The 25,841-nt window shown below is 50.2% G+C and overlaps 3 protein-coding genes across 3 annotated transcripts; 1 reads left to right on the forward strand and 2 right to left on the reverse strand.

Moving 5' to 3' along the window:
* Positions 1–2,826: 2,826 nt before the first annotated feature.
* LOC100899864 (structural maintenance of chromosomes protein 1A) lies at positions 2,827–8,613 on the forward strand. The gene is made up of 13 exons (XM_018641353.1): positions 2,827–3,046; positions 3,145–3,557; positions 3,681–3,842; positions 3,951–4,117; positions 4,241–4,391; positions 4,549–4,733; positions 4,834–5,743; positions 5,851–5,919; positions 6,007–6,197; positions 6,396–6,784; positions 6,943–7,153; positions 7,366–7,818; positions 8,005–8,613. Exons 1-13 carry the CDS (start codon positions 2,827–2,829, stop codon positions 8,333–8,335), a joined length of 3,852 nt encoding a protein of 1,283 aa, XP_018496869.1. The 3' UTR covers positions 8,336–8,613.
* Positions 8,614–8,921: 308 nt separating this feature from the next.
* Positions 8,922–14,719, reverse strand: LOC100900001 (ornithine decarboxylase). Its single transcript, XM_003748347.3, has 8 exons — positions 14,654–14,719; positions 11,524–11,642; positions 11,031–11,204; positions 10,743–10,921; positions 10,181–10,315; positions 9,586–10,052; positions 9,228–9,489; positions 8,922–9,068 (listed from the first exon to the last, which is right to left on the reverse strand). Exons 1-8 carry the CDS (start codon positions 14,661–14,663, stop codon positions 8,990–8,992), a joined length of 1,425 nt encoding a protein of 474 aa, XP_003748395.2. The 5' UTR covers positions 14,664–14,719; the 3' UTR covers positions 8,922–8,989.
* Positions 14,720–15,032: 313 nt separating this feature from the next.
* LOC100899582 (organic cation transporter protein) lies at positions 15,033–20,919 on the reverse strand. The gene is made up of 8 exons (XM_029112845.1): positions 20,382–20,919; positions 20,038–20,296; positions 19,666–19,831; positions 19,438–19,579; positions 17,348–17,433; positions 16,247–16,461; positions 15,959–16,140; positions 15,033–15,725 (listed from the first exon to the last, which is right to left on the reverse strand). Exons 1-8 carry the CDS (start codon positions 20,664–20,666, stop codon positions 15,543–15,545), a joined length of 1,518 nt encoding a protein of 505 aa, XP_028968678.1. The 5' UTR covers positions 20,667–20,919; the 3' UTR covers positions 15,033–15,542.
* Between the last annotated feature and the right edge of the window lie 4,922 nt (positions 20,920–25,841).

The following is a 25,841-nucleotide window of genomic DNA, read 5'->3' on the forward strand; positions in this document are numbered from 1 at the left end:
TTCATTGTGCATAGACCTTCAGTACTTTTCGAAACAGGAGCATTTGTGGTCATTGGAAATGCCTTTTCAGTGAATAAATGGATTCCGGGTCTTTTTACTAACCCAGCGTAGGGATTTCTCCAAATCAGCCATCTCGGTTCTTGTTTCGAAAATTGCTTCTGGCTGCATCGTCGAGGAAAAACTCGGGGGTCTGTGCATCGCTTGCACATCGAGCGCTTCAGGCTATGTGCTCAAGTTTGAAGGTGTCCCGAACTTTCTACTCTCCAGGTCCACGAATTCGAAGTTGAAATGACCTGCCAGAGCTGCGCGAATGCAGTCAAGCGCGTTCTGGGCAAACTTGAAGGCCAGGGCGTAGAGAAAGTTGACATCGATCTCGCCAATCACAAGGTTTGTACGGGCTGCTTTTCCGGCCAGGAATGGAATATGTTTAGGTAAACAAATTCAATATTCGATACAACTAAATCTCGTTCCAAATAACCTTGCGGAACAAAATCTGTTCGTAGTGGGAATGCGCTGTGTTGAGAGATTCCCAACATTATCTCTGAGGCGAGATCGTATATGGGTTCAGAGGGGTCTTGCTTACCGGACGACTAGCATGATAATCGTCCCCTATATCGAGCGTTCCGGAATTTAGACGAATGTCCCCTACACGGAAATGATGATCCACTTCCCAGATAGCTCGAGCGAGAAGAATATTTTGAAAACATCCATGTATCGACTAATCCGGATTAATGTTGGGTCGGATGCTCGAATATCACTATGCGATTTAGTGATTCTTCAGGAAGTTGATCCTAGAAGTCCACTGCCGCAGAATGGATATCTCCAGGGGACTAATTAGAGTTCGATGCCTGGGCCTCCTCGGTATTCTCCGTTTGTATTGACTGACGCTGCTATCTGGTTTCTCTCAGGTTTTCGTCACTTCTACTCTGAGTGCGGACGATTTACTGGAAGTCATCAAGAAAACCGGAAAGAAAAGTTCCTACGTCGGTCAGAAACAGTGATATGAGACTGCAGCAGTGCTCCAGATGATGACCAAGATGCGGTACGAGTCATCCGCTGATTCCGAAACACCAGGTTGGGTGGCGACTCAATGTATTTAAAAAATCACTCGCTCATTTGACTCCAATAAAGCTCGATCGAACTGGCCCATTTTCCCCGCGAGGACGAGTCGCCGCACTTGAGGGATTTGAATTGCTAGGTAACGATACTTCCAATGCCAGGGATGAGGTGCGACGCCCATTCGTCGTGAGTCGGAGATTGGTACATAAGAGAGCCAATTGATTAAAAACGGTCTCCTTTACTTTCGATATTGTGTGAGACCCTGATTAACACTGAGAGCTGATAGAATCGTGCGCTTTTGTGGAGTCCATGGCCAGGCATTGAGCAGAGTAGCTCTCTGTCTTCATCGCTCCCCTGGAGCCATGACGGGTTTCATATTCTAAGCCTACCTTCCTCCCTCCTCCTCCTCTCATTCTTCGAAGCGATAGCGGTATCCCGCAACTGAGTACTGCCTGAGGATAAGTACTCGAATAGCTCTCTAGGATCGAACAGACCCGGCTGGACGGGTCCATTTGTCGAGTGGAAGCGGGTGCTAAGATCGGAATCTATTCGAGCTGACTGGTCTTAAGTGCTTTCGACGGGCAGGTGTCATCTATCGCTGACCCTTACCTGAGGCAGACAGGCTCGAGAGCGGGAACAAATCGGGAAAAGCTCACGGTGGATCGATTGCAGCTCCCGGGGTTCCGCTTCCATAATTGTGGACCGAAACATTTCCGGCGAAAACTTGCGTCAATGAAGTGATACTCCCATCTGGAGTCTGTGAGAGGCTGCCGTATGTTCGGGGAATTCAGCTGCATAAAAAGTATCGAATCCTCCCATCACGAGTTGCGTTCGATAGCTCTGTCGGCGATCGAGCGAGAGGTACTCTCGAATTTTCCGACTACTATAGAACCTCGAAATAAGGGACAATCGCTTACGACGGATCGATTGCTCGGCCGGACATGCTAATGGGATCTTCATTGTTAAGTAACCCGGCGACAGCGGACCCAATCACGGACTTTCGGATATAGAAGACTGATTTCCAGGCCCCGGTCCTCTCTTCTGCCGTGCTAATCATATCGGTCCGAAGGGAACAATTCCCGCGAGTGGGAAATTCGGAAGCGGGTGCCAATCGGATGATTCGCAAAGTTACCAGCCCTTGTGCGCGTCGCAAAGAGGCAGACGCGGTGTTTCCGATGCGTTCTACGGTCCATTCCGATTCAGAACCCGTCTTCGGATGGAACAGACCTCCCGGATATAAGGGACCGTTTCGACCGGTACCTCCAAGTCCGTTCCAACGAGACTCTACTGTATACTTTTCCACTGGGGTCCTGTTTCTTGGGAGGGCGAGCTTGGGACACATCATTGATTCTCGCATAATGGTACATGGTCCGCGGCCCTATTCTACGGCATCCGCGGAGCGATGCTTCCGGCGAACTCAGCACAGTGCCGCAGGACTCCGATGAAATTCAGCTCCATTGATGGCGTCTTCGACTTCCACTTAGAACAATATAAAGCTATAGAATAATAATCGCTAAGTCCGCAGGGGTTGCTCTCATTCTGGCTCAAGCGAGGCTGTACGGCGCGCCGTACCGACCCTCCGAAGAAGTTCGCCAGTCCGAGAGTGGAGCTATTTGTTTACGAAATCTAGTCAGATCACGTCGCGAGCGTAGTGCACTTCCTGGCGCTATATAGAGAAAGGATCCTCGAACGCTCGTCGCTCAAGAATCAGACGAGAGTGCGGTGTATCGATATGTTCTGAGTCTCCGGTCATCACCGAATGTGAAAATGCTTCTGAAGGAGCTCAGGCTCCGCCATTTCCGCAACTTCGAGACAGAAGTTGTCATACCCCTCAGCAAAACAGCGAACGTCATCTTGGGCTCCAACGGATCAGGCAAATCCAACATTGTCCTAGGTCTCGCCTTCGTTCTGCATTGCGATAATTCTTTTGTTGGCATCGATGACGACTTCGATTACATTAATCAAGCACAGATAGGAGAAGAGCCCGGTGAGTGACGGCTGTACGGCGGGGAATACGACTTGGGAGAATCAATTGGGCCGAGAGCTTGTTGACAGAATGGAATCCTAATGATCTCTGCAATTCAGATGCGGCATCGTGCTCTGTGGAACTCTCGGTCGAACTCCAAGATGGCCCGGAGTACTTCCTGCATAAAAGTTTAAGCGTGAACTCGGGGTTCAGCTTCCAAATAAATCGCAAGCAAGTGGTTGAAGACGAATACGTGAGCCTCCTGAGACAGTGGGGTTTCCAGGCTAGACTGCAGATAATTCCCCAAGACATGATTGTGAAAGTCGGCGCATGCACGAATTATGCAAAGTTGTTCGCATCGTTCTGTGACTACCGTACTGGCGAAGACTTCAGTGCCGATGAGGAGCGAGAGCTCAAGGCCTCGCGAGTCAGAGCTTCCCGGCTCAAGCAACGGATAGCTACGTATCAAAAGATGATTAACCAAATCGATTGTCTCAAGCAACCCGGAGGAGGCGACGACGTTAATTTAGAGGTGAAAGATGATCGTTGCCATGGATTCCCCCAACCCCCTGAGATAAAGCGGAAATCTGGGGATCCAGTATTAGGGTTCGGACCTGATTCCAGAACTCATGAATCTCCACCTTATCCCATCCAGGCGAAGCTGCAGGAGCGCGAGCGCGCGTTGATTCTCGCCGAGCTCTGGATGATAGACGAGAGGATAAAAGACCATCGCTCGAAGCTGGAGAGAATTCAAAGCGTCGATATGGATTCGATCAGAGCGAACGTGGAAGCTGAAGTCGTGATTATACAGAGCGAGGTTCGCATGTCATCATTGTACATACATACGTGGTCCAGTTGGCCATGAAAAATTTAATCGAGCTCCAGGGTAGACCCCCCAGCAAGCGGGGAATGATTAACAGGCTAGAGACAGATTGCAGAAATCAAGAGCAAACTCGATGGTCTACGCGAAGACGAATTCAGAGGCAAATCACTCGAAGAAGAAGTCGAATCTCAAGGGAGAGTCTTGCGGAGATTGGCAACATCCAAGACGAGGCTTCAAGAACTCATCGACGCGGTTAGAGAATCCGTCAGGTACATGCCATGGAATTTTTCCAGATGGGAGAAGATCCTGTCTTGCCTCAATCCGAAGAGCGACGCGACGCCGACGCGAATAGATAACCGCCGATGAGTCACGGAAGCAATCGCATTTTCCAGTCGATCGACAACTCCACGAACGGAAATGATCGACACTCTTCTGACCGAATTAGCACAATTAGGAGTTCTCAATGCGCTCGGCGCGATTCTCCAAAACAAGATGAAGGAGTTCGACGGGCAGTTCAAAGTCGAGCATGAGGAAAAGGCTGAGGTGTGGGGGACGAGCGACAGGATCCGTGGAAATAACTCAATAATCTATTCAGATCACCATATACTTTACTCAATTTCGCTAAGATCTGATGAAAATGCGGTCTCTGGCCAGCTCTTGAGGATCGTGAATACACAATGATTGGGCTTCTTGTCCGTAGGAGCTAGAAAGCATCGAGAACGAACTGCGGAAAGCCTTCAACTCGCGTCAGGCATTGCAGCGTTCTTTGAATATAGAGAGACGTCGACTGCACCAAAGAGCTGCACAGAAGACCGCTGTGGAAGAACACGTGGGAACCCTGAAGAAAGGCAGAGCCTGGCTTGAAAGCAAACTCGAAGTACAGATGTGCGCTCTACAGATCTAGTCTCCAACGGAAATGATGGGAAATATTCATCCCGATCGTCGGAAGATTACGTCGACTGAAACGTCTTGGTTCCTCCTCCAGGTCATTCCGGAAGAAACATGAGGAAACACTGCGGATACTGGAGTCTCTAACGAAAGAGAAACGCGGCCGCTTGGCGGGTCTCCGAGATAGACGCAGGCTCATGATCGGCAGAACTTTCTCACCGCATTCAAGACAATTCAGAGTTCGCTGCTTGATGCATGGCATGCTCGAGTATTTCTCTGAAGAATTACCGTCCGGCACTGTCTACGGACTTCTCCGGGATATGGTCAAGCCCAAGGACAGGCTTCACTCGGCAGCCTTCCACAGAGTTCTCGAAGCACGCCTCGACGATATTGTAGTGGAAAACCAGCAAGCCGCACAATTTGTAAAAACCTTCCTGAGAGGGGACGAGCAATTCGAAACTCCTGGAACTTGTGTCATCTCTCTGCTACCGGATCGCGCCTCGAAGCGGAATTCGAGAAAACACCCATCTTGCAAAAAAGCAGGTGTGGAAGCTTTCGCGAATACTTTGGTGGTTTGTCCAAAGTATCAGCGGGACAAGCGTTTGTCCGCTCAGATCACACGATGGATTCGAGATATCTGCAAGAACATATTCTTCTGTCACCGTGAGGACTTGGCGAAAGACATCTGTCAGGCAGCTTCCGAGAAAACTGGCGATAGTAGTCAGATTCTGACGGCTGTCACTGCCGACGGAACGATTTGCTCGAGCGCCGGAACTTTGTCATGCTCCTCAGCGCACGACGAGCGTGCGATCTCCGCTTCCGATGGCTTGGCTGGCATGAAGGACATATTACGAGAAATACGCGCCTTGGAAAAGTCTCTGCGGTGGAACTCGGGGGCTGTTCGCCTTCTCGTCGGGACACTTCAACACAGGATTGAGGTTTCCCTCAGAAAGACCACCGCTCATCTTGAGCTGATCGATCAGCAATTAGAGGATGCCGCGAAGGAAGTAGGAGTCATGCGAGTTTTCCCCCATACGTCTTTCTGGGAACATTCAGGGATATGGCTGGCTCCTCCTGTGATAAAAGTTTAATTAAAGCTCTCACGCTTCTCCAGTTATCTAGACTGCAAGACGACGAACAGACGTGCATCGCATCCTGTCGCTTGCTCGAGAAGGAACTCAAGGTATATATGATCGATCCCGAGGGCATTGAGTCGGTTGGCGCTTGAGATAGGATTCGTCTGCTAAGAAAATGACACTTTCCTGAACAGGGAAGCGCTTCGAACCAGGACATCTCGATCCTCCGAGCGAAACGTCTGGAAATAAATTTGATGAAGCTGCTTTACATAAGCGACTTCATCACCGACAGAAATCTTCGCCACGAAGATATCTCGGCTGCCTTGGAGCGAGATCAGATGGAGAACATCTTCGATGAAGACTGTCTGCTGAAGAAAGTGAATGAGTGAGTCAATATCCTGGACGGATTGATGGAAAGAGATTCTTTCCTTCTCCGACATTTCCATCGACATCGGTGGGACCAATTATTTGACGAGTAGTTCCGAGATCCTGCTTTTCATTTCCAAGTTCTGAAGGACGCCATGTATATTTAATGACAGAATGTTTGGTCTCGGATCGGACTGATTCCCCTGCCCCCGTACAGATTATACGACGAGGAAATGAAGGAACGATGGCAAACGCTGTGGAAAGATACGATCTCCAAATCCGGTAGAATTCGCATGGAAGAATATCTCGAAGAAGAAAAGCGAGCTCAACGTTCTAACGAGAGGGCGAAACAGAAGTTGACCGAATACAGTGATGCTCTCCAGGACAAACTCAACGAGAAAGCTCACTTGATTAAAATCTACGACAGCCACAAAGCCCGCCTCTTCGAATTACTGAGTGCAGTCAGGAAACACTCAGAAGAGGCGAGAACGATATCAGTGAAACGGAAACGCCAAATATTGAGCATCAAGAAACTGCAAGCCAAGAGAAAAAGATTACTGTGCAGATTGAATTATCCCGAGCCCGACAACGCCCCAACGCCCCACGGTAAACATAATGGCGGGACAATTCGGTGTTCTTGAGGATGTTTCTCCGAATGATCTCGCTCGGGATCTCGGGGCTTGTTGGACGAGTCATCCCGGCGATATCCGGATATGAGTAGAGCGGACTCTATACATTTGCTGAGCTCCTGGAATAATTCACAGGTGACGTCGAAGAGTTAGACCTGAACTCGGGAATCGACTCCGATAATCCCTTCGACGCCGGACCCATTATCGACTATTCCCAGCTTCCTCAGAGATCGAGATCGTCAGAGACAGACCTCCGGAATTTCATGAGAAACATTCGACTTGAAATGGCGAGCTTCCGCTCGCGGAAATTCGATCGAGTTTTGCGGAACGTCGCCACAGATCTTCCGTGAGATGATATTCCTTCGGCTGTTGGATGAACATTCGTTGGGAATGAATTTTTCTGCGGACAGTCGCTCGTTATAGATAGCGTGATACGATGTGATCAGCGTACGAAGTCCATAGGCACCATCGCTCTGAAGCGACAGGTCCAATTTATTCATCACTTCGGGTTCTTACTGTAGCCCGTACTTCTCTAGAGCTAAAGGTTTTCTCTTGTAGTGCCGTCAGGTCGCCCGAAAAGAAGTTGAAGGAGAAAACGGAAATTTTGAAACAATGCGTACGAAGCCTCAGAGAGGTGACAGCCCGAGTTTCCGCAGCCGAAGCAAAAAAATCCGAATCGATCAAGAGACGCGAAGACTATCTGCAGCATTTCTTCACGGAAATGCAGAGCAGGGCTCCAGTTAACTTCAGTCGGCTGACGGACCATGCGGCACGTCTCGTGATTGAGGTGCGAGTGCCTGCCGGATCGACCTACAGCAACAGCACAGTGACTGTCTCCTGTGAATTCCCCGGATCGACGTCTATAGACCCCGTGCTCCTCTCTGGAGGCGAGAAAGTCCTCCACTCGCTGTCGATCGTTCTAACAGCCCAAGAGATCCTTGGGATCCCTCTCTTGATTTCGGATGAGATCGATGCGAAACTCAGTCCGGAAATGTCTACCAGACTCGGCCAGTGAGTCACTTTCGGTCACAACTTATTCTAGTCAGCATTGCTGTTGCTCGCGTCATTATTAGCCATAAGATATAAGACTCCGTGTCCTCATCCAAGGGGTTTTCCGCGCGTCGAAGCTTTTCTTGAGGTCCCAGCTGCCGTCCCACCGCTCTGGAATACGACCCGGGCTTGTTTTGGTCCTTTCAGAATTTTGCGTGAATACTGTACCAACAATAAGCAAGTCATCTGTGTTAGTCACAGGACTCCGACGATGATCGCTATGGATGCTAAATATATCGCAGCGATCCGGTCTCCGCTGTCTGGAGCGTCGGAAGTGCTGACTTTCGACCGTGATTCCAAGTTCACCGAGGACGATCTCGTTTTCAACAGCACCCTCGGACCCGATGTGATCAATTACATTTTGGATGGGAGTTCCGAAGCGCCCGAAGTTCGCACTGATCCAGATGAGTCTATGTCGACAATGGCCCCTACCGGAGACGATGAATTTGGAGAAATGTCACGATTGTCTTCCGTCTGAGAATTCTTCCCTCACAATGTTCCCAAACGCGACACCTGCTGCAATGCATTGTCAACGTGCTAGCAGATTTAAGACGCGAGAGTTCATAAATTAATTACCCTTCATCGGAATGGCTCCCCGCCGTCATCTTGAATGTCTTTTAAGCAGATAAGTATGTATAACGCGTGAACAAATCACGCCGATGTAGAATCAGAGCTTGATCGATTGTCATGGAAGATTGAGTGCTACTGGAAGCTTAACCCGAATAAATTGGATATGCCAAGCGGAAAGGCCGCATCACCCATGACTTTGCGTCCCGAATCATTCGCCAGAGCCTCGTGATGGGATTCTCGAATTCCGAATGCCCGTCGGGCAAACGAGAGAATCGAGCGATCGGAAACTGAGAGTTCTCCAAACAGTGCGCTGCAGGACATTGACAAGGTGTGTTCCGGGGGAAATAAATGAATGAATTGATTGACGATAAAATAACTAACTTAATAGGCGCCAGTGTTTCTAAACAGGGATTCGCTTTTGGAACTAGGAGATGGCCTCGGGATTGGGATTGGTATTCGTTCTCTGTATGTATTCATATCGGGAGACTATGTGGAAGGGTATATACGTAAGTTTATGCGGGAGATATGGACATTGGTCTGACAGAAAGCAGGATCAAATTTTCTAGGCAGCCTTATGAGCGGTCTGTCCGATGTAGTGCACTGGTGGGATTCCGAATCCGTTGAAACCGCACTGGAAGGCTCTGCAATAGGAAGGAAAGCGTGAGCGCGGGACTAGTCCTTGAGACATCTCGTGACTTTTCCTCTTTTCTCCAAATTTTCCGGTATCCTTCGGCATTTAGATGATGTCTAGCATCCTTTTACATCGAGGGATGGAGCATCGGGCAGCTTGGAGAACTCACCTTGAGTAGGTTCCCATGTTGTCGATTAGGATCCATTCGTTGCACTTGAAATCGATCACATGATCCCACTCGAGAATTTGATCGAAAGGATTACAGGTCGCTCCCCACAAGACGGTCTTCGAATCTGGTTCCTTATGGCCTACATCGGCGAACTCTTCGTCTCGGCTCACTCGGTAGAATCGTAGGTCTAGTAGCGGGAGAGTCGCCCTCGGGATTACGTTGAAACGACTTTCGTTCAGGAACACGTTCCGCATGTGCACAACTGAATGGATAATTTCACAAGGGTTAGGAACACACGTCTTTCAGAAATACGATATTCCCGATCCGAAATTCTCGACTATAGTTCACTGGAACTTACTGTGATGTTCATCTTCAACGGTACCCTCAGCTACTGCATCGTCGAGATGCTTCTGTGAGTGGGATTCGGATAGCTGGTTGAACACCTTGTACATTGGTTGCATACGCGACATCCGGGCTTTGAGATCAGTCGACGCACCAGTGGTATAAGTCTGGTCGATCACAGTATCCTTCACAGCGACGACTTTGGCACAGAGAATCCATGCGGAGGTTGAGAAGAATTGGCCTGGTTCGGCGATGACCTTCACTCCGCAACCGACAGGGAAATTTCGCTCTAACGATCCTTGGACGACGGCGGCTACTTGCGAGAACTGCTTCCTGCGTCGAACTCCACCGGGGAAGGAGCCTCCAATGTTGAGGACGGTCATTTTGAATCCCATTTCTTCGGCTACGTCGAAAATCGCTCGCGAGCGCTGTATCGATTCGTCGTAAATTAAGGGTGATTCGAAACCGAGACCGACATGGAAACTGGAAGAGATCGCGATTGAGAATCCTCAACGATCGAACTGCTATGAAGGCCAAAACGGATATCTCATCGAGAAATTAGTTCACATGGATTGGTCAAGACACTGTTCGATAGTTATTCAATTACTCACTGCGTTCCGACAACCTTGAGATTCAACTCCTTGCACCTGATCAAGATCTTGATGATGGTCTCATCGCTGGCGCCGAATTTTCTGTTGAACGTTATTTTACTCGTGTGCTCGCTGCCTTGTAAGCGGACCAGAATCCTGGAGTGAAAACGATTACAACGTGAAAAGCGATATTTAAAGCTTGGTGACTTCCTGAGTAACGGCCTTCATCCACTCCGAGAGCCGCTCGCTGTCTTCGCAGCTATCGATAAGACCGATGCCCCCACAGAAAGTCAACCAGCATTTGAATTTCCGTTGGAAGGAATTTCTTATCGTGGATACGACCAGAGATAACCCGTGGCATTTTGATTCTACAGCTGATTGAGAAATCGAAGGAGGTATCCGCATGTCTTGAGAAAAATTGTCAGAAGCGCACGCTCGGCACTCGCCGAAGGTCGATCGCCTTCGGGGAGCTCAAATTCGAACTGTTGCGCACTGATTCCTTGAATCGATCGAGACGAATGCGTCTCTGGCTGATGAATGAAGCAAGAAGCGCGAGCGTGGGGAACATGCATGGGGAACTCACTCTGCTTTTTTTCTGAAGGGAACAATTTTCTCCAGCTCCTCGACGGAGTCTACCGTCATCAAAGTGGCTCCGATTTCGCATCCGAACGCAATATCCTTGATGCATTTCGTGGTGTTGGAAATCACCATATCGGATCCCTTGGCCCCGGGTACGTTGTCGAGGACGAAATTCATCTCTCTCTGAGGGAACGAGAATAGTAGAATTAGGATCACCGTCACCTTTGGAAGACTTATTTCTATCCCACATGAGCTCAGCAGTCGATCAAAAGGCGAGGGAAAGCATCTTCACCTGGTTGGAGCAGTCGAACTTGACCCCATTCCTGAAGAGGACTTGGGTGAAGAGGGGATCCGGATTCGACTTCACGGCGTAGTAGGGGACTACTCGTGGCATGCTCTCCCGCCAGAGCTTGCATTTGTATTCGGCATCTCGGAGATCGCAGATGAAGAAGGCTTCGTCAAATTGCTGTAAAGGAAAGTTTGTTTGAGCCTGAAGTCGAGGGGCTTCCATGACTCCACATGTCGTCATATCGTGTTCAGCCACGGATTGCAATAGCTGAGAGAATCGGATTTAGGGGGAACGACAGATTCTCCCCTCCCATCGCGAAACGCTCAGCCCCGCTCGAACAGAGGACGAGGGACATAGGTGAGGAATTCCGTAATCTCTAGGGAAGGTCTTTCAGCGGGATAGTCTCTGACCCGAACATTCGTTCTCGGTTCGGGCTCCGGAGTTCCTCGCTAGGTTCTCGTGGAACAGTAAAGTCGAGTTGTGGGAATGAACTTACAGTTTGTCGACGTATGATTTCCGTGGCGAACTTCCGGCAGTCGGCGAGAGTTGAAGACTCCCAAGGGTCCACATTTATCGCTGTTATTTCCTCCGTCGTGGGCATTTTTGTGTCTTCGACTGAACAGAATGAGAAACCTGTCAGAAGTCTAGCTCTGGAGTTCGGCTTTGGGTGCCGGGGCTATTCGAGCGGCTTTCGTGGATCCCCGATCTCCCAGGAGGCGGCCGTATTTCGCAAGGTCCAAAGAGACGGGGGGGCAATGTCAAGCGTGTGAAAGTAATCACCATCCAGAGAGCAGTAGCTCGGGTACTAAGGCTGCACCGAAAGTTCAGGAATTCGATGCTTAGGACACTATATCGACAAGAGGCTTCAACTCCGGAGGAGATTCCTGGTTTAGGAATGGCATTAACCGCATGCAAAGAAAGCGATGTCTCTAGCACGTCACAGTGATTTCCAGCTCGGGACCTGCCGAGGGAATAGACCCCCTCGGGATCGAACGCACCTCAGGAAGTAGTCTAGGCTAAAACTGGTTCGGAATTGGGTTTTTATTTGAGGCGAGAGCACCTCGACGAAGGAGCAGATCGCTATTCTTGAGGGTAAGAAGGAACACGCTTATCGAGAGGCGTTACCGAGCAGATAACCTGCCCATGCGGTGCCACCAAGTCTACGCTGAAGCTGCCGTAAGCTGCCATCACCACGCGACATGAGCACCCGGCATCGTTGAAGGCGACATCATCGTCGGCGCAGTATAGCGGCAGCTGGGAGCCACGCAGGTGGACTCGCTAAGAACCAGGCTGGAGGATCCCAATAATTATGCAGTAAGGCATAGGGGAGAGACTGAAACGCTCAGAGACTGTCGGCAAAGATCGAAAAGCGCGAGATCGTTATGATTCGAATTCCCCGGATATTCAGAATCCGGAATGTTGTACAATGGCAACACGAGTCGTGCTCGATCAGACCACCTCAGCCATGGCGAAAATTTCGCGGACCCTAAACGCGGTTCGCCCTTCTCCCGTCCGATCTCGAGCACACATTTTACTCACTCATTCATAAACTTCCTTCTGCGCAGATAGACGCAGCCGTGCACCCATCTGACAGCTGTCTTATCTCGGCTATCATCGCTTCAACCCGAACATAGCGAATGCTGAAGTGAATATAGAGAAGCTGTGACAACGCATTGCTGCTTTCATACTGTGCAAATCAATATCTTCTCTCCGTAAACCAATTCATCAGGATCATGTTTATCTCTGCGTTGGTTATTCTGTACACACGGATCCGCGAGGTCGATTTTCATCTGCGAATGCTTCAAAGGGTTTCCGGGTGCGCATCTCAAACCGTATGATGTATGATGTGATTGACGGCGCAAGTGACTCAGTGACTGAGAGATAGCCCCGTGAACTCAGAGACATCTCCGCCCTCTCCCTCACCCTCTCCAACTTGGAGGATGACTCGATGTAAAACTCTCCCGTGACTCAACATTTTATGATCCTGAGCTTTTTTCGCAATCCTCTCGACTGCTCCATCATATCGACCTCTGCATTCCAAAGAATCGTACAATAATATTGACGCGCCTACACGACGATGCCGTCTTTCTGCTGCTCAGGATGCATGAGTCGAGTAGCCCATCGCGATTCCCCGAGAGATCATAGAGTCAAATGGAGGAACTGCCGCGAAAGTGGACTTCCGTATGACGCTCTCATGTCAATACCATGGAGCGGCTGGAATCCCTGCGAGTTCTGCACCCGCATGTCTCCGCGGGTTATGGAGGGCTTCGGATCTTACAATCGAGCGAAGATTCGAGGAACACCGAGTAGGCCTCCGCTCAATATCGTTTCCGGACTTTGGGTGCTCTTTGACGCGCGAGTCTGACGAACATCAAGAGGCTATACGGCTGCGAGAAGCCCTCGCAGTCGGAATCTCTGCAATTAGAGAGTGCTCGCACTCGGAGGCCAACACACCCCAAACCTCCCCGATTTGATGATCTCTTCGGTGTTTCTCTCTCCACAATTTTGGAATTCCTCGCTGCGCCAGCATGCCAAGATATGCCGATCTGGAGTTCGAAAATTCCTGCGAATGCGACCCTCCAGCGTGAATTAGGCACTCGAGCCCAACGAACCGTCATTATCGGAGCGGAGTGCATCCCGTTCAGGAAGACGCTAATTTTTTCGAGCAGCACAATGGAATCTGCAAATCTCTGCCCGATGAAAAGCGAGACATGATACGATCTGGCCGCGAAGATCTTTTCAGTTATCCCGGAATTTGCGGAACCCGGGATGCGACGCCTCCTACGGAACTGACCGAAAGTCAAACTGAGGAAGAGAACTGCTCGCGACCGACCGATTCAAATTATCGTTCCGAGAACGCTGCCCGAGCTCTCGCCTTCCCGAAGGCGCTATCATGCGAAATTGTAGTACGCGCTAACTCCTGCGTTCTTCCGCACATTGTTCACAGACCCCTTGCGTCGTTCGAAACGGGATGGAGAATGGAGTATTCACTGATTCTGACATCATTCCGATACTCTCAATTCAAGAGAAATATCCGTTTTCTCCTCAGGCATCAACTCAATATTTTGCGCATCATTAGACCTCGGAGGGGGCGACAAGGCTCGGAGCCATTCGCATTCCAGCGCTCGGAATTGCTCATGAATGCCGTTGTCGGCAGGTCCGAAGATGTGTCAGGAAAAGATTCAAAGCCAGGTCGACCCCACAATTTTAAATGCAGGACTGCTGACAAATTGCGATGCTCCTCCCGAGACAAGGAAATCCCAGGAGTGAAAGCATGCTTCCGCTGCTCAGACCAGATACACTCTCAAAACTCGGACAGTCCGTATTCCGTTCACAAAACATCGATATGGGCCGACTCTCGATCCTAGGGTTTCCGACGCGTCCGACTGCTTAGTCCGGACTTCGAGAGGGTCCTCAATCCAGGTGAAGGACACGGATCAGCTATGAGGATCTGGCAAACACAGATGGCTAACACAGATGGGGCTCGAAGCATGGGATAAGCGAGATGTTGGTTCCAACAGACTCTGGGGTCTGAATTCCCGGTCTTCACTCCTTTCCAGACGGTCTCATGCAGCAGAGACAGACTTAGAAGGCTCGAATTCACTAAAGCCGATTGTAGTACTCACCGAAACCCATGATGTCCCTTAGGTGCTGAGATGCTCGTCGAGAAGAAGGCGCTCCGACACTGATCAAAGTTCAAATGGCTCAGAACTCAGAACCCCTGTCAGTCGGATTGCTCGAGATGGGAGAGTGAGCCGAGAACGAATACCGCGACAGGTTCCTCCGCGCTTATATAGAGCCACCCCAGTCCGTTTATGCTATCCATGACCAGCGGCGAAAGGCGCCCTGGAGGAAACATGCTGGTTCTCAAGAGGGAGTTTCCAACACAAACGAACTTTGATTGAGCACAGGGTGTTCGTCTGTCTCAGAGCTTGTGTTTTGAGAGAGCTGTCAAGCTCACAAAGCAGAGAGGAAGTTTACTTTTCTTCTTCTGTTCGATCCGTCGACCCCATTGCGGGCTGTTCCGCGACTGTCTCAGTCGGTCAGATTACCCGTAGAAAATTCCTTATCTCGTCGATTCTCTTTCGTCACAATCTGCGATTCAATCGATAGCTTCATTACACTATGCAGCGTCATTGGAACTGAGGAGCCACAGGCCTGTTGACCAGCTTCCTTCTCTTTCTGATCGAGAGCTATCATGCAAGTCTGGAAGAGCTTTCATGATTTGTAGCCGAGTGCTTACTCTCGGAAGGTATTCCCATGGAGCGGTGCAGCGGCTTTCGGAAATATAGGAAGCATTTTATTCCTCAAATATTTTGTTGCGGGCATCCTCTTCACGAGTGCCATCGGTGTTTTCGTCACCCAACGTCATCGATATCTTCCCCCTCCTGATCCGGAGTCGTATCGGCCGTCTTCCTCGCCAGACAGCGAGGAACTCCATGTATGTATATTACACAGTGCTTGCGATATCAATAAATTATGGTGTCAGACCGAGAAGCGCTCGCAGCGACTCCTTCAGGCAGCGGTTTCATTGCTGGGATTTTCGTTTTGAGATTTCAGCTTCGCGCTTTGCATTTTACATCGAGTTTCATGCAAGGTGTCCGGCAGCGAGGAAGTCGACGTTTCCGGCAAAACGAAAGTCCAAAGGTATGCGACCACGACCACGGCCGCACACAGAAGACTGCTGCATTTTGTGGTCTGTGAATGAAATCGAGGAGAATGAATTATAACTTATGGTCAATGGTATCTTGAGAATCGTGATTGACGGAGGTCTTCGGGAGGCTCGGCCGAGGAAATTGCGTCGAAGAATGATTTCCACATGATGAATCCGGTTGTCCCAGCATTGGATCAAGCAACATTTGATACCGATCATTGAGATATTCTCGGAATCCGGGAACGCTCGGAGGAGACCTCGAGCGTTCAAAACTTACGAGTTGTGCCATGAAAGGAGATATGATAGCTCCGATTCGAGACATCGTGAACGAGGTTCCGACGGCGACCGATCGGACTTCTGTAGGGAAGCATTCAGCCGCGTGCACAACGAGCAGAGAAAAGAGAACTTGCGAGGCCCATTTCCCAATACTGGCCAGGATGACCTGCGTCCAAACGAAGCCTGGAAGAGACCTCACTGAGGATTTGGATTTTTCTCATAGTTCCGATAGGAATCATTTTTCCTTCACTCAGAATATACTCGCAGATCGGATCGAATGAGTAGGTACCTGGAGGCAGGAAGGCGAGTGTTAGGGTCGAAGCGAAACACGGGAGATGGACCCAGAGATACAGGGTCTTGCGCTTCAGGAACTTCAAAGCAAAGTAGACAATCGGAATCAGAGGGAGTTCGAGCAATCCCGAAACGAATAGATTGAGATGCGGATTGTCTCCGATGTCGACGATGAAGAAAATCAGCGAGAAGTAGAGCAATACGGACATGGCACTGTGGATTCGACGAGCAGATTATTAAGCTTTCCATATCTCGTACGAGGCCAACTCACGGATCACTTATCCTTTGGATCCTATCTCAGAGGGAATATCCCCCTGGCGTTTCCCCTCCCGAGGAAGAAGAATAATTGGGTCCCGATTCAGACCAAATTCAGGAATATGAGTGGTATGAGGATTCTTCCGATCTCTACTTCCAATCATAGATCATTTGAGAATTATCCCGAAGGCCGATGTTAGCTTGAGAGATGTCAACAGACAAATGAACCAGTTCAGAATAATATCGATGGAAATCGTGTTCGTTTCAATCATATTGTTTTGCGCCTTTTCGACGGCTCCGCCGTTGTTATCTGGTCTTGGTTGCGGTTCTGTCGTGGTGCCGGCAAGTAGGAATTCCTCTACGTCCTATCCCCATCCACCGATGCATTTCGACACAATGCGATCCGAGCCTTGTGGTCTCGCTCTCGTTTCTGCCGTCTGGAGACGCAGCCGCGCATTCGACATCAAGTTGGCAAAGCAGAACTTCTCTTCTTGTTATCTGTGGTCTTGGTATTTCGCCAGAATCCAAGACCACAGATAAGGCCTCTGGACGCACGAATGAACGAATGAATTCGGAGGGAGAAAACCGGTCGCTCGCAGCGAAAACCTCGGCATTCGCTATACAGGCGTCATAGACCAAGCGTTGAGAAGATAATGCACTCCACCGAGACACCCACATGACATCATCGGATGAGCTCATCCCGATTCTGAAGAGCTAATGAGTGCGATGGTGAAAAACCCAGCGAGACCATTCGATTTCGTAGCTTGAATATCGCCAGATTCGAACTCCTCGAGAAGTTTCCCCGACATGATACATCGAGTGGCGGCGTACATGGGAGTCTTACAGTTGGATGTAGAAGGAGATCGCCATTTTCGCTATGTCCCATTCCCTGAAGAGATCCACCACGCTCGCTCTGCCGTTGACGGTTTCCTAGGAGGAGAATAATATTTTCTGTGAGAGCAGATCTACATTCCAGAGTCGTCCATCACTATTCAATGGACAAGCTCCGCTCTGTAACATATTCTGTGACAATTTTGGTCGGAACGAATGAAAACATCGAAAAAGATCCCAGCTGGAGCTTTCGGAACACTCGGTCCGAAGACGAGCCACCGCATCGGAATCCTTCCGAACTCTTAGAGAGAGATGCACGACATGGCCACACGAACGGAGGCGACAAGTTCATGGCGAGAAGTCTATGCTGATAGAATCGACGGAGACAAGCAGCGTGGGATTGTTCTCTTGTTTCAGATATCAGGCTTCCCCATGAATTGCGTCGCGTCCGATGAGAGTGCGCGTTAGGGCTTCGCAGCTGTAATATTGATCATCGAGTCCTCCGATAGCCGAAATGGGAAATCCGAGCGTAGGAGTCTCGGTGGTCGAATTAACCCAAGGCTCGGATTCGTACCGAACGAGCAAACCACTGGAACGATGACGTTCGCAAGTGGAAAGCTCCAAATGGAGAGAGGTGTCTGACTTTCGATTCCTGATACTTGTACGGGATTCTCGGACAGTGACGAAAAACCATGTGAAACCAGTGAAGACGTTGACCGAGTTCCCTTTCGGAAGTCCGGCCTCCGTCATTTCGCTGAAAATACGTGGGCACCGATAAGCTGGTCCAGCGATCGAAGAGGAGTACCCGGAGCTCAGAATCGATATAGATGTTGACCGCTTCGTCGGGCGCGGTTTAGAGGAGAATGAACTCTACGACCGGAGACTAAGCAGTGGGGAAGGCGGCTGGCCCTGCGCGAGCCCGCCAGGTGGAGCTGTCTTACAATTTCCGATCCGTAGGTATGCACTTGGCTCTCATCCCGAAGAAATTCTCGGCCTCTCATGCAGCCGGAGAGATTCCGTCATCTGTTTCCAAAACAAGCCGTCTAGAATTCCGTGTGCACCCTTTCAGCGAAATTCTAATTTCGCCTTTCCGTGTTCTAATCCGGCCCTAATGTGGACCTTTGAACTCATAAAACGAGGAATGTCGTTGAAAACGAGAATTTTAGAAACGGGGAACGGTATCTCACTCGGAACCGGAATGAATGACGCTCTACGATATCGAGCGAATACGACTCATCCGAATGGAGAATCTAATGGTGGCTGCCGAATGGCCCGAATGATCAAAGAAGCACGGTAGGATCTACAATGCTTCTCCGACGTTGTCTGGAGCGAGAGGCCGCTACTTCGAAGCCGGTATTAGGTTTACTCTGGGCGGGTTTCCATTTTCAACGTTCCTTCCAAGCGAAAGCCGAGACAGCGTCGCAAAAGCAGAAATCTTTCATTAGGCTAATTCCGATTGCCAAGTAATACAAGGAGTTGTCGAGACGGTTCCGCGTTAACGAGATTCCATTGTTCCGGCTTCGGAGTCGAGCTCAAACTTCTCCCGCTCCAGGCTCCAGGCGAGTCATGTAGGTCCCTCAGGGCGGTCTGGAGGATGCTAGGGGAGACGACTGCCATCAGAATGGAGCTGCATGCGACAAGCAACCTCACGCCCTACTCTCGAAATTATTGATCCCGAATCGAAGGACAATTCAAGAATTCGCAGCCACGTCGGCGTCCGGGAGACCGCGAGAGCTCGTCCCACTGATAATTCTCTTCCCTGGAGGAGGATTGCCCAATCACTCATATCCACGCTCTCATCGCTGCGAATCGTTCGCTCGACGATCGCGTCCGTCCCACGATAGCAGGAGGAGCTCTCGTTTAGTTGACGCTTTCGGAAGACCTTCTGTCATTATAGACGAGATGCTACGCGTGCCTTGCCTTTAGATGCTAATCAGGGGTCTTGGGTGAGGGGGAGCTAATCCTGGATGTTTCGAGACGAATTGTTCCTGGCTTCCGCGGGAAAACTGACTCGACTATCATGATGAAGAACATTGGGAGACGTGTGCTGGGAAGCGCGGATTCATGAGGAACATCCTTCGCATGAAGAGTCGTCAACCTCACCTGCTTGTGTGCTTTGAGAACCTTATTAACCTCCGTCACGGGGTCCTCCATTCCATTCTTAGTCGCGATCCGCTCCAATAATCTCCTGGCAGCTGGAATTTTGCCTCGTGCAACAAGCCATCTAGGAGATTCATCGCAGAAACTGTCGAGGAAATAATGAATCATCCGCCGGAAGTTCGCAAGCAGGAATCTTTTGGGAACGCGCTCTGCTGTCAAGGAACTCACCACCAATTCACGACGGTCAAGAGCACCGGAGCAATTATGCAGAGTTGAAGATATCTCCAGTCCCGGACGAAATACGTGCAAATAGGTAGAATAATGAGACCGATGATCCACCCAACTTCTTCACAAGTGGATACGAAAGCTCTTTGCGGTTGACCCACGGATTCCATAGCTGCGGAGGAATAGGACCTCAGAAAGAGTTCAGATAGTTTTTCTCCGAAATCGTATTCTCGCATGATATACCCTTGTTTCAGAGACCATGAAGCAAAATCTGGATCGAGAGGAGCTCGGTCGGCTGCTTGGAGCACGTGCCGACTTCGAGTGTGTCCCGCTCACTGCCTTCATTATGGACATTTCCTGTTGGTCAGCGTCACTCACCTAGAGTAAAAGGGATGTTCTGAAGGCCCCCATACCCACAAGCGGTGATAACCGTTATGGCCAGGATCCACCCGTAAGTCGGAGCCAGCAAGAGCAGCAAGTTGAACAGCACTTGAATGAAAGTGCAGAATCCCAACAGCGGTTTCCTTCCGTACCAATCCGAGAAGTGGGAAAAAATGAAATTTCCTGCCATCAGACCTCCCATGAGCAGACTCCGGTGAATTGAAGTCAATACTGCCTTGTCACAGACGATTCCGAACTAGATTCGCATGGGAGAATCGGTCGTTTAGTCAAATGAGCTCAAATCGTCAGGAGCCGACTTGAGGCAATATATTCTCACTCACATCCATCTGTAGGGGTCTGTACACTTCGCTCGTGTCGAACTCCCATTGAGAGCACTTCGTCACGATGCCGTCATAGCGCGCGGTACAGTTCAGACTCAGATCCTGATTGTCGAGCCTCCATTGGTGCAATGTGACGTTCTCCGGCGGAGCACACCAATACTGAAGCTTATTGGGCTCCGAAAACGATGGAGCCATCACAAACCAGGCGTGGGGAACAGCGACGTACGCGTTCATAATCAACACTGGCCAATGCCATTTTCCCGTCTTTCCCAGGAATTCTTCCATCCCCCCACTGATAGGTACTCGGTGTCAACCGAGAACTCTGATTGCTCGCACGGAAGCCGATAGGAAGATTCTTCTCATCTGGAGATCATCTGACTCGACGATTCGAAACGCGCGGGCAGGAACTCAGAGCAATGATGAGGACAACTAAGCATCGGTGATGTACAACTTGTGCGTCATGGAAGGTTTCGCGAACGACTTGGCTCTACGAGACGACTCTGCTCGCAGGAGACTCAGTCCGTCGAGCGCGAAGCAACAGTACAACCTCAAACCAGGCGAGACACTGAGCAAGATGCGCACTTTACCCTCTCTACCGGTGTGAGAGCGGGTCAAGTTCACGCAAGGTGGAAATCTACCAGAGGGAGAGCGCTTTGGGGACTGTTTAGAGAGACTGCGTGCTCAGAGACCACCACTCTAAACAGCCATGAACCTCTTCACGCTTGCACGGACTCCACTTAGCGAATAGAGTAGGCTCCCACTCGATCGAATGGCTAGAGCGGGGAAGCTGAACGGCTTCCTATTTCAGTCTGGATACCCGAGCAGCTCTTGCTCAAGCGGAGAAGCTGTAGTTTCGAAGCCGTACAGCGACGGAGAGTCCCGCAACAGGTCATCCAACCGCGGGCAGCATCTCCGGAGCAGGGAAACGATTCGATCGTGGGCGGATCGAGAGTCGCCGGGAGCGACCTCCTCGAGCATCGATGTCCCTCAGCTCGTTTTTTGGCGAATCATCATCGAGGAGAAGTACCTGAAAGATTGTTGCGCAGATCAGCAGTAAGCTTTGCAGCGGTTCCGGAACCGGGGGAACCGCACCTGAAATGCGATTCTGGAGCCGCAAGAACCGAAACATTTTTGCGGTTCCGAAACCGCAGGGTCGATACCGCTGAATTCCAGCGGGAGGCGATAGAACGGCTCCAGAGTTATCAGTCCTCCGAGAAATTTGATCTCTCAATGCCCGTTTTCGTTGGAGAAGGGCTCTTCCGGGAGCAAGTGCCCTCTTTCAATGGTCTCGCATCCGTGAATAATCCGTCGAGCCGCGCGAGTTCCAGAGAGACAGGTACCCCAGACGGGGGTATTCTTCCCTCCGGAATGGAGGTGCGATCGACGTATAAACATGCACGTATGCGACTCAGGCTGACACAGAGGATCGTGGTCTCATCAGACTGATTTGTGGTCGTCACAGAAGTGTAAATTTTTCGAGAATGCATCATTCCAAGAATGAACCGATCCTCATACACCAATAAGCCCAAGAGCTGGGTTTGGAAATGGTTCGGGAAAAGTTCTAACCAAGCACAGTGCGTCGTTTGTATTATACAAAGGTGAGCTCCGTAGAGTACTCGATACTTCGATACACGTCAATGTTCCGGTGAGCCTTGCAGGAATAAACGAGTATACCTGATGGGGGTTCTCATCTGTGACTCATTCTTCCTCGTATCGGGATTGATCTTTGTTTGGTACTCGGAATAGATACTGGCGCCTTCCAAGCGAGCGATTCTCCTCCTGTGCAAAGGGGAAGCTACGCTATCGCACGCCGATAAGAGGTCCCTCCTGCTGCTCAGAGAGGTTCGTGGAGCAAGATCTGAGCTGGCCGGCATACTCCACGAGAACCCGGAGACAAAGATAGCGGAGAGGAGGACCATCCTTTCGAACGTCTTGGCTGTTCAGGAAAAGTTGGACTACGACTTCGCATTGGAGGAGGAGATCGGTCAGGAGAGACCATCAGACAGAGAAATTCTTCGGGTCTTGGAGGATATACTCGGTCTTGAGGAAAGCTCTGAGTCCTCCGAAATCGATAAGGATGGAACATCCGTAGTGAGAGTGAGTTGACCTTGCATAGTGACTGTAATGTACTGTGGCTCGCTCGACCGATCACATGTCTCAATGCTTGAACTGCTTCTGTTCCAGGCTTCTGTATCTTGGGAGAATATATTTTCCACCCCCTCAACTCCAGCCGCCCTCGACGGAGTCTCTGAAGCCCGCACCAAAGCTTTGAGGAAAGGATTCACTCTCCATCGGGCGGGTGGTGGTCGCGGATATCTCCTCAATACAGGCCGGAGATTCCCCGAGGCCGTACCTCCAACATCGGTTCAGCCGGAGCGAGACTTCAGCATACTTCGCCTCTTGTTGGGCGAGAACCGCGCCAGACTGAAGCCGAAGACTCTCGACGGTATTTTCATCCCCCGCAAAGCCTTCCAGTATAAAGCCTGGTGGCTCATATGACATAGAGAAACATTGTGCTCATGTTGTTTTTCAAGTGAAGATCCGGTATCCTCGTGGAATAGTCTCTCACGGAGATATTAGGATCGGAACTAAATTAAAATCGTCAACATCTCTTGTGAAATGAAAATGAAGTCTCCTTATTCGCAAAGGACTTCGTTTACTCCACTAAATTTTCAATTGCAGCGTTCAATTGATCATATACGCGGAAATTCGTCTTATGAGAGCTAATTTTCACGGAACCGCAACTTGCGTTTTTTTTTCGCGGTTTTTAACCGCGGTTCCCATGTTGCGGTTTTTTTGCGGTTTTCGACCGCGGTTTCCGGGCATGCCCGAATATTTCCGAGTTCTGGAACAAAGCCTACGATTACATGGAGGAATAGCCGCGAGCTTGTCGGAAAAAGAAAAAGTCCCTTGTTGATCATGGAACCTTACCGTTCTCGAGGTATACTTCACTTTGGCCTCAACCTTTATGGAACCCACTAAAACTCTTACGCTGATCCGCGTTCAAGAGGAAGCGACTACGAGACCTAGAGCGTCATTCCTCCGGTATTAGGGGCTGGCTAAATATTTAGGGTCATTGATCACTTGGATCGGATTTCGCGCACGCCGGCGCTATGGTCAAGTCAGCCAGGATCCGTGGAATGCTGGTCGGGAATCGAAGGAATGCTCTCGGCTCTCGTATTTGGTGCAAAAAATCATTTATCGAGCCCGCGGGCAGCTTGGTAGGATTCAACCTGGAAATTCACGTGTTGAGCGAGGACTCGAGGGAAAGACTGTAGTGCGTTTATGTTCTGAGGCTGATTCACCCTGACCGAGTCACACCGTCCGATACGGCACCCGAAGTACCCGTTAGATCGAGGTTTGGCCTAGTTTACCGGTCGGCAAGCTGAGCACATTCTTCCATCCTCATGTAACGGGTTCTTCCCGCGATTATTCGTCGAGATCACGATTGCTATTTCCAAGGAAATTCTTGCGTACCCGTTCCCTGTTGCGGGATTATAGCTCCACTTTTCCCACCAGAGCTCATTCTCTCATCGGGGATGAAGGGGATAGTTCCTCGTATGTGTACAGATTCGTTCGGAGGGGTATGATACATCGGCCTCGCGGGCTCGAAAACCTGCCCGTTCTCCAATATTTACCATTCTCCAACGTGATCATCATCCTCAGACTGGGAGCGTGTCACAGCTCGACCATCTCAAAAATCTCAAGAACCTTTCGAGATTTTCCCGTCTCGATCTTATTTCTCATCTCGAACAAGCGCCCCGTCGGTCGTCGGCAAGGGCGTTTGGAGCAACCGAAAGTATCGCCCGCGTTTCATCAAAGTGTGTGCAGCCGTCAGACAGTCGAATCAGAATCCAGATGAATGGCTGTCAAGGAGCGCCTGATTTGTGCGTGAATTGATGTCCCCACCTGTGAAACAACACAAATTCAAGACGGGATTAGAAACGAGTCACGTGGGGGGGGGAATTCAGCCAGTTCTCCCGAAAATGCAAATTCGTGATCCGCCTTCCAGCTGAAACTCGAGCTGGTAAGAGTGGTTCAAGCTGAAATGGCGGCCGGCGACCACAGAATGGTGATTGTATTACACAAACTGAAACTGACAAGCGCCGTATCCAGCCAACTCCATGAACGATAAACGACCTTGACGGCCTGCCAATCTATTTGGTCTTGAAAAAAACCGAACCAAGACCAGCCCCCTCTCCATACTCGGATGACGGCGAGGGGAATATCATCGAGAAGCAGCGACGATTTTTGAGATAACTTTCTTCTGTACTCGACCGTATTTCGTTTCTCTGAAAGCCGCGACTCTTCCCTAATTCTGTATCGTTCCATTAAACATTAAACTGTGCCAAAAGCTCTCACGGGTGAAGGATCTAGACAGAGATAACTTTCCTGCGGAGTCAATTCGTTAGGACTGGCATGCAACCTCAGACCAAGGCGTGAAGTGCCAGAAAGAGCAAAAGATAACCTGACAGCCAGAGCCCGAAATCGATATCTCGATTCGAACTCCTCCACCCGGTGCCCATTCATCGATCCCAGTGTCAGAGAGATACTTGCCATCTGGCTCGAAGATCGTGTCGCTGTCACGGATTCCGGGGGGGGGGCGACTCTCAGCTCTGATTTCTGACTATCATTTATGTTTCCTGATCGAGATTCCGACATTTGCGTGGACGGAGGATGCAGGGCATATTGCCGGTTTGAACGCTGTCTTTCTCGTAGTATTCAATGATGATATCCCGCTGGCTTCCACGGCCGCCGTGGATTCTTTGATATTCTTCAAACTCCCTCCCAGACTCCGAACGGGACCTCGGCCCCATGAAGATAGTTTCGCGTTTCGCAGCTCTCTGGAACGCGAATGCAGTCAAGAAACCGATGGTGTTATTCTCTTGGGAGAGGCGTGATCGGAGAGATTTTCGGCTCCACGTCATGAACTTTGGCTTCGCATTAAGCGATTGACACGTGGTCCGAATCTAGTCCGAGCTGCTTCCTTGGAATGCAAGATGTCGTATGGACTGATTTGGGTAATCAAGGATCATTGGGTAATAACTCCTGCCAGTCGTGGAGTTCCTCTCTCTGACAGCCGATTCGGTGAGCTTCCGAATCCCTCGATCACAGAGCTCCGAGTCAGCTGTGTCCTGTGAGTGATTCCACACCCACGGTGATTCTTTCCCGGAAAGCCCGCCCTTGAGGAGAGCTCGATCACAAATCAGCTGATCCGCAGTGTAGATGAGTGCCATACCGCCGGATTTCGGGTCGGGAATCGATTTCTCCGAGAGTCCTCCTGTTTGGAAAATATAATTTCAGTCCCATCGCCGCCGAGTATTCCTATGTGGTCTTCTCGCATGGATAGACAACGAAACATTCTTGGCGCGAACGTATCAGGTGACCTCTTACGGAACTCGACTGTTTCGGAAAGAAAGCGGAACATTCTAGCTACAGGGGGCGCCACTGTGCGAATGT

This window comes from Galendromus occidentalis, unplaced genomic scaffold, assembly GCF_000255335.2.
Source record: "Galendromus occidentalis unplaced genomic scaffold, Mocc_1.1 scf7180000077530, whole genome shotgun sequence".
NCBI lineage: Eukaryota > Metazoa > Arthropoda > Arachnida > Mesostigmata > Phytoseiidae > Galendromus > Galendromus occidentalis.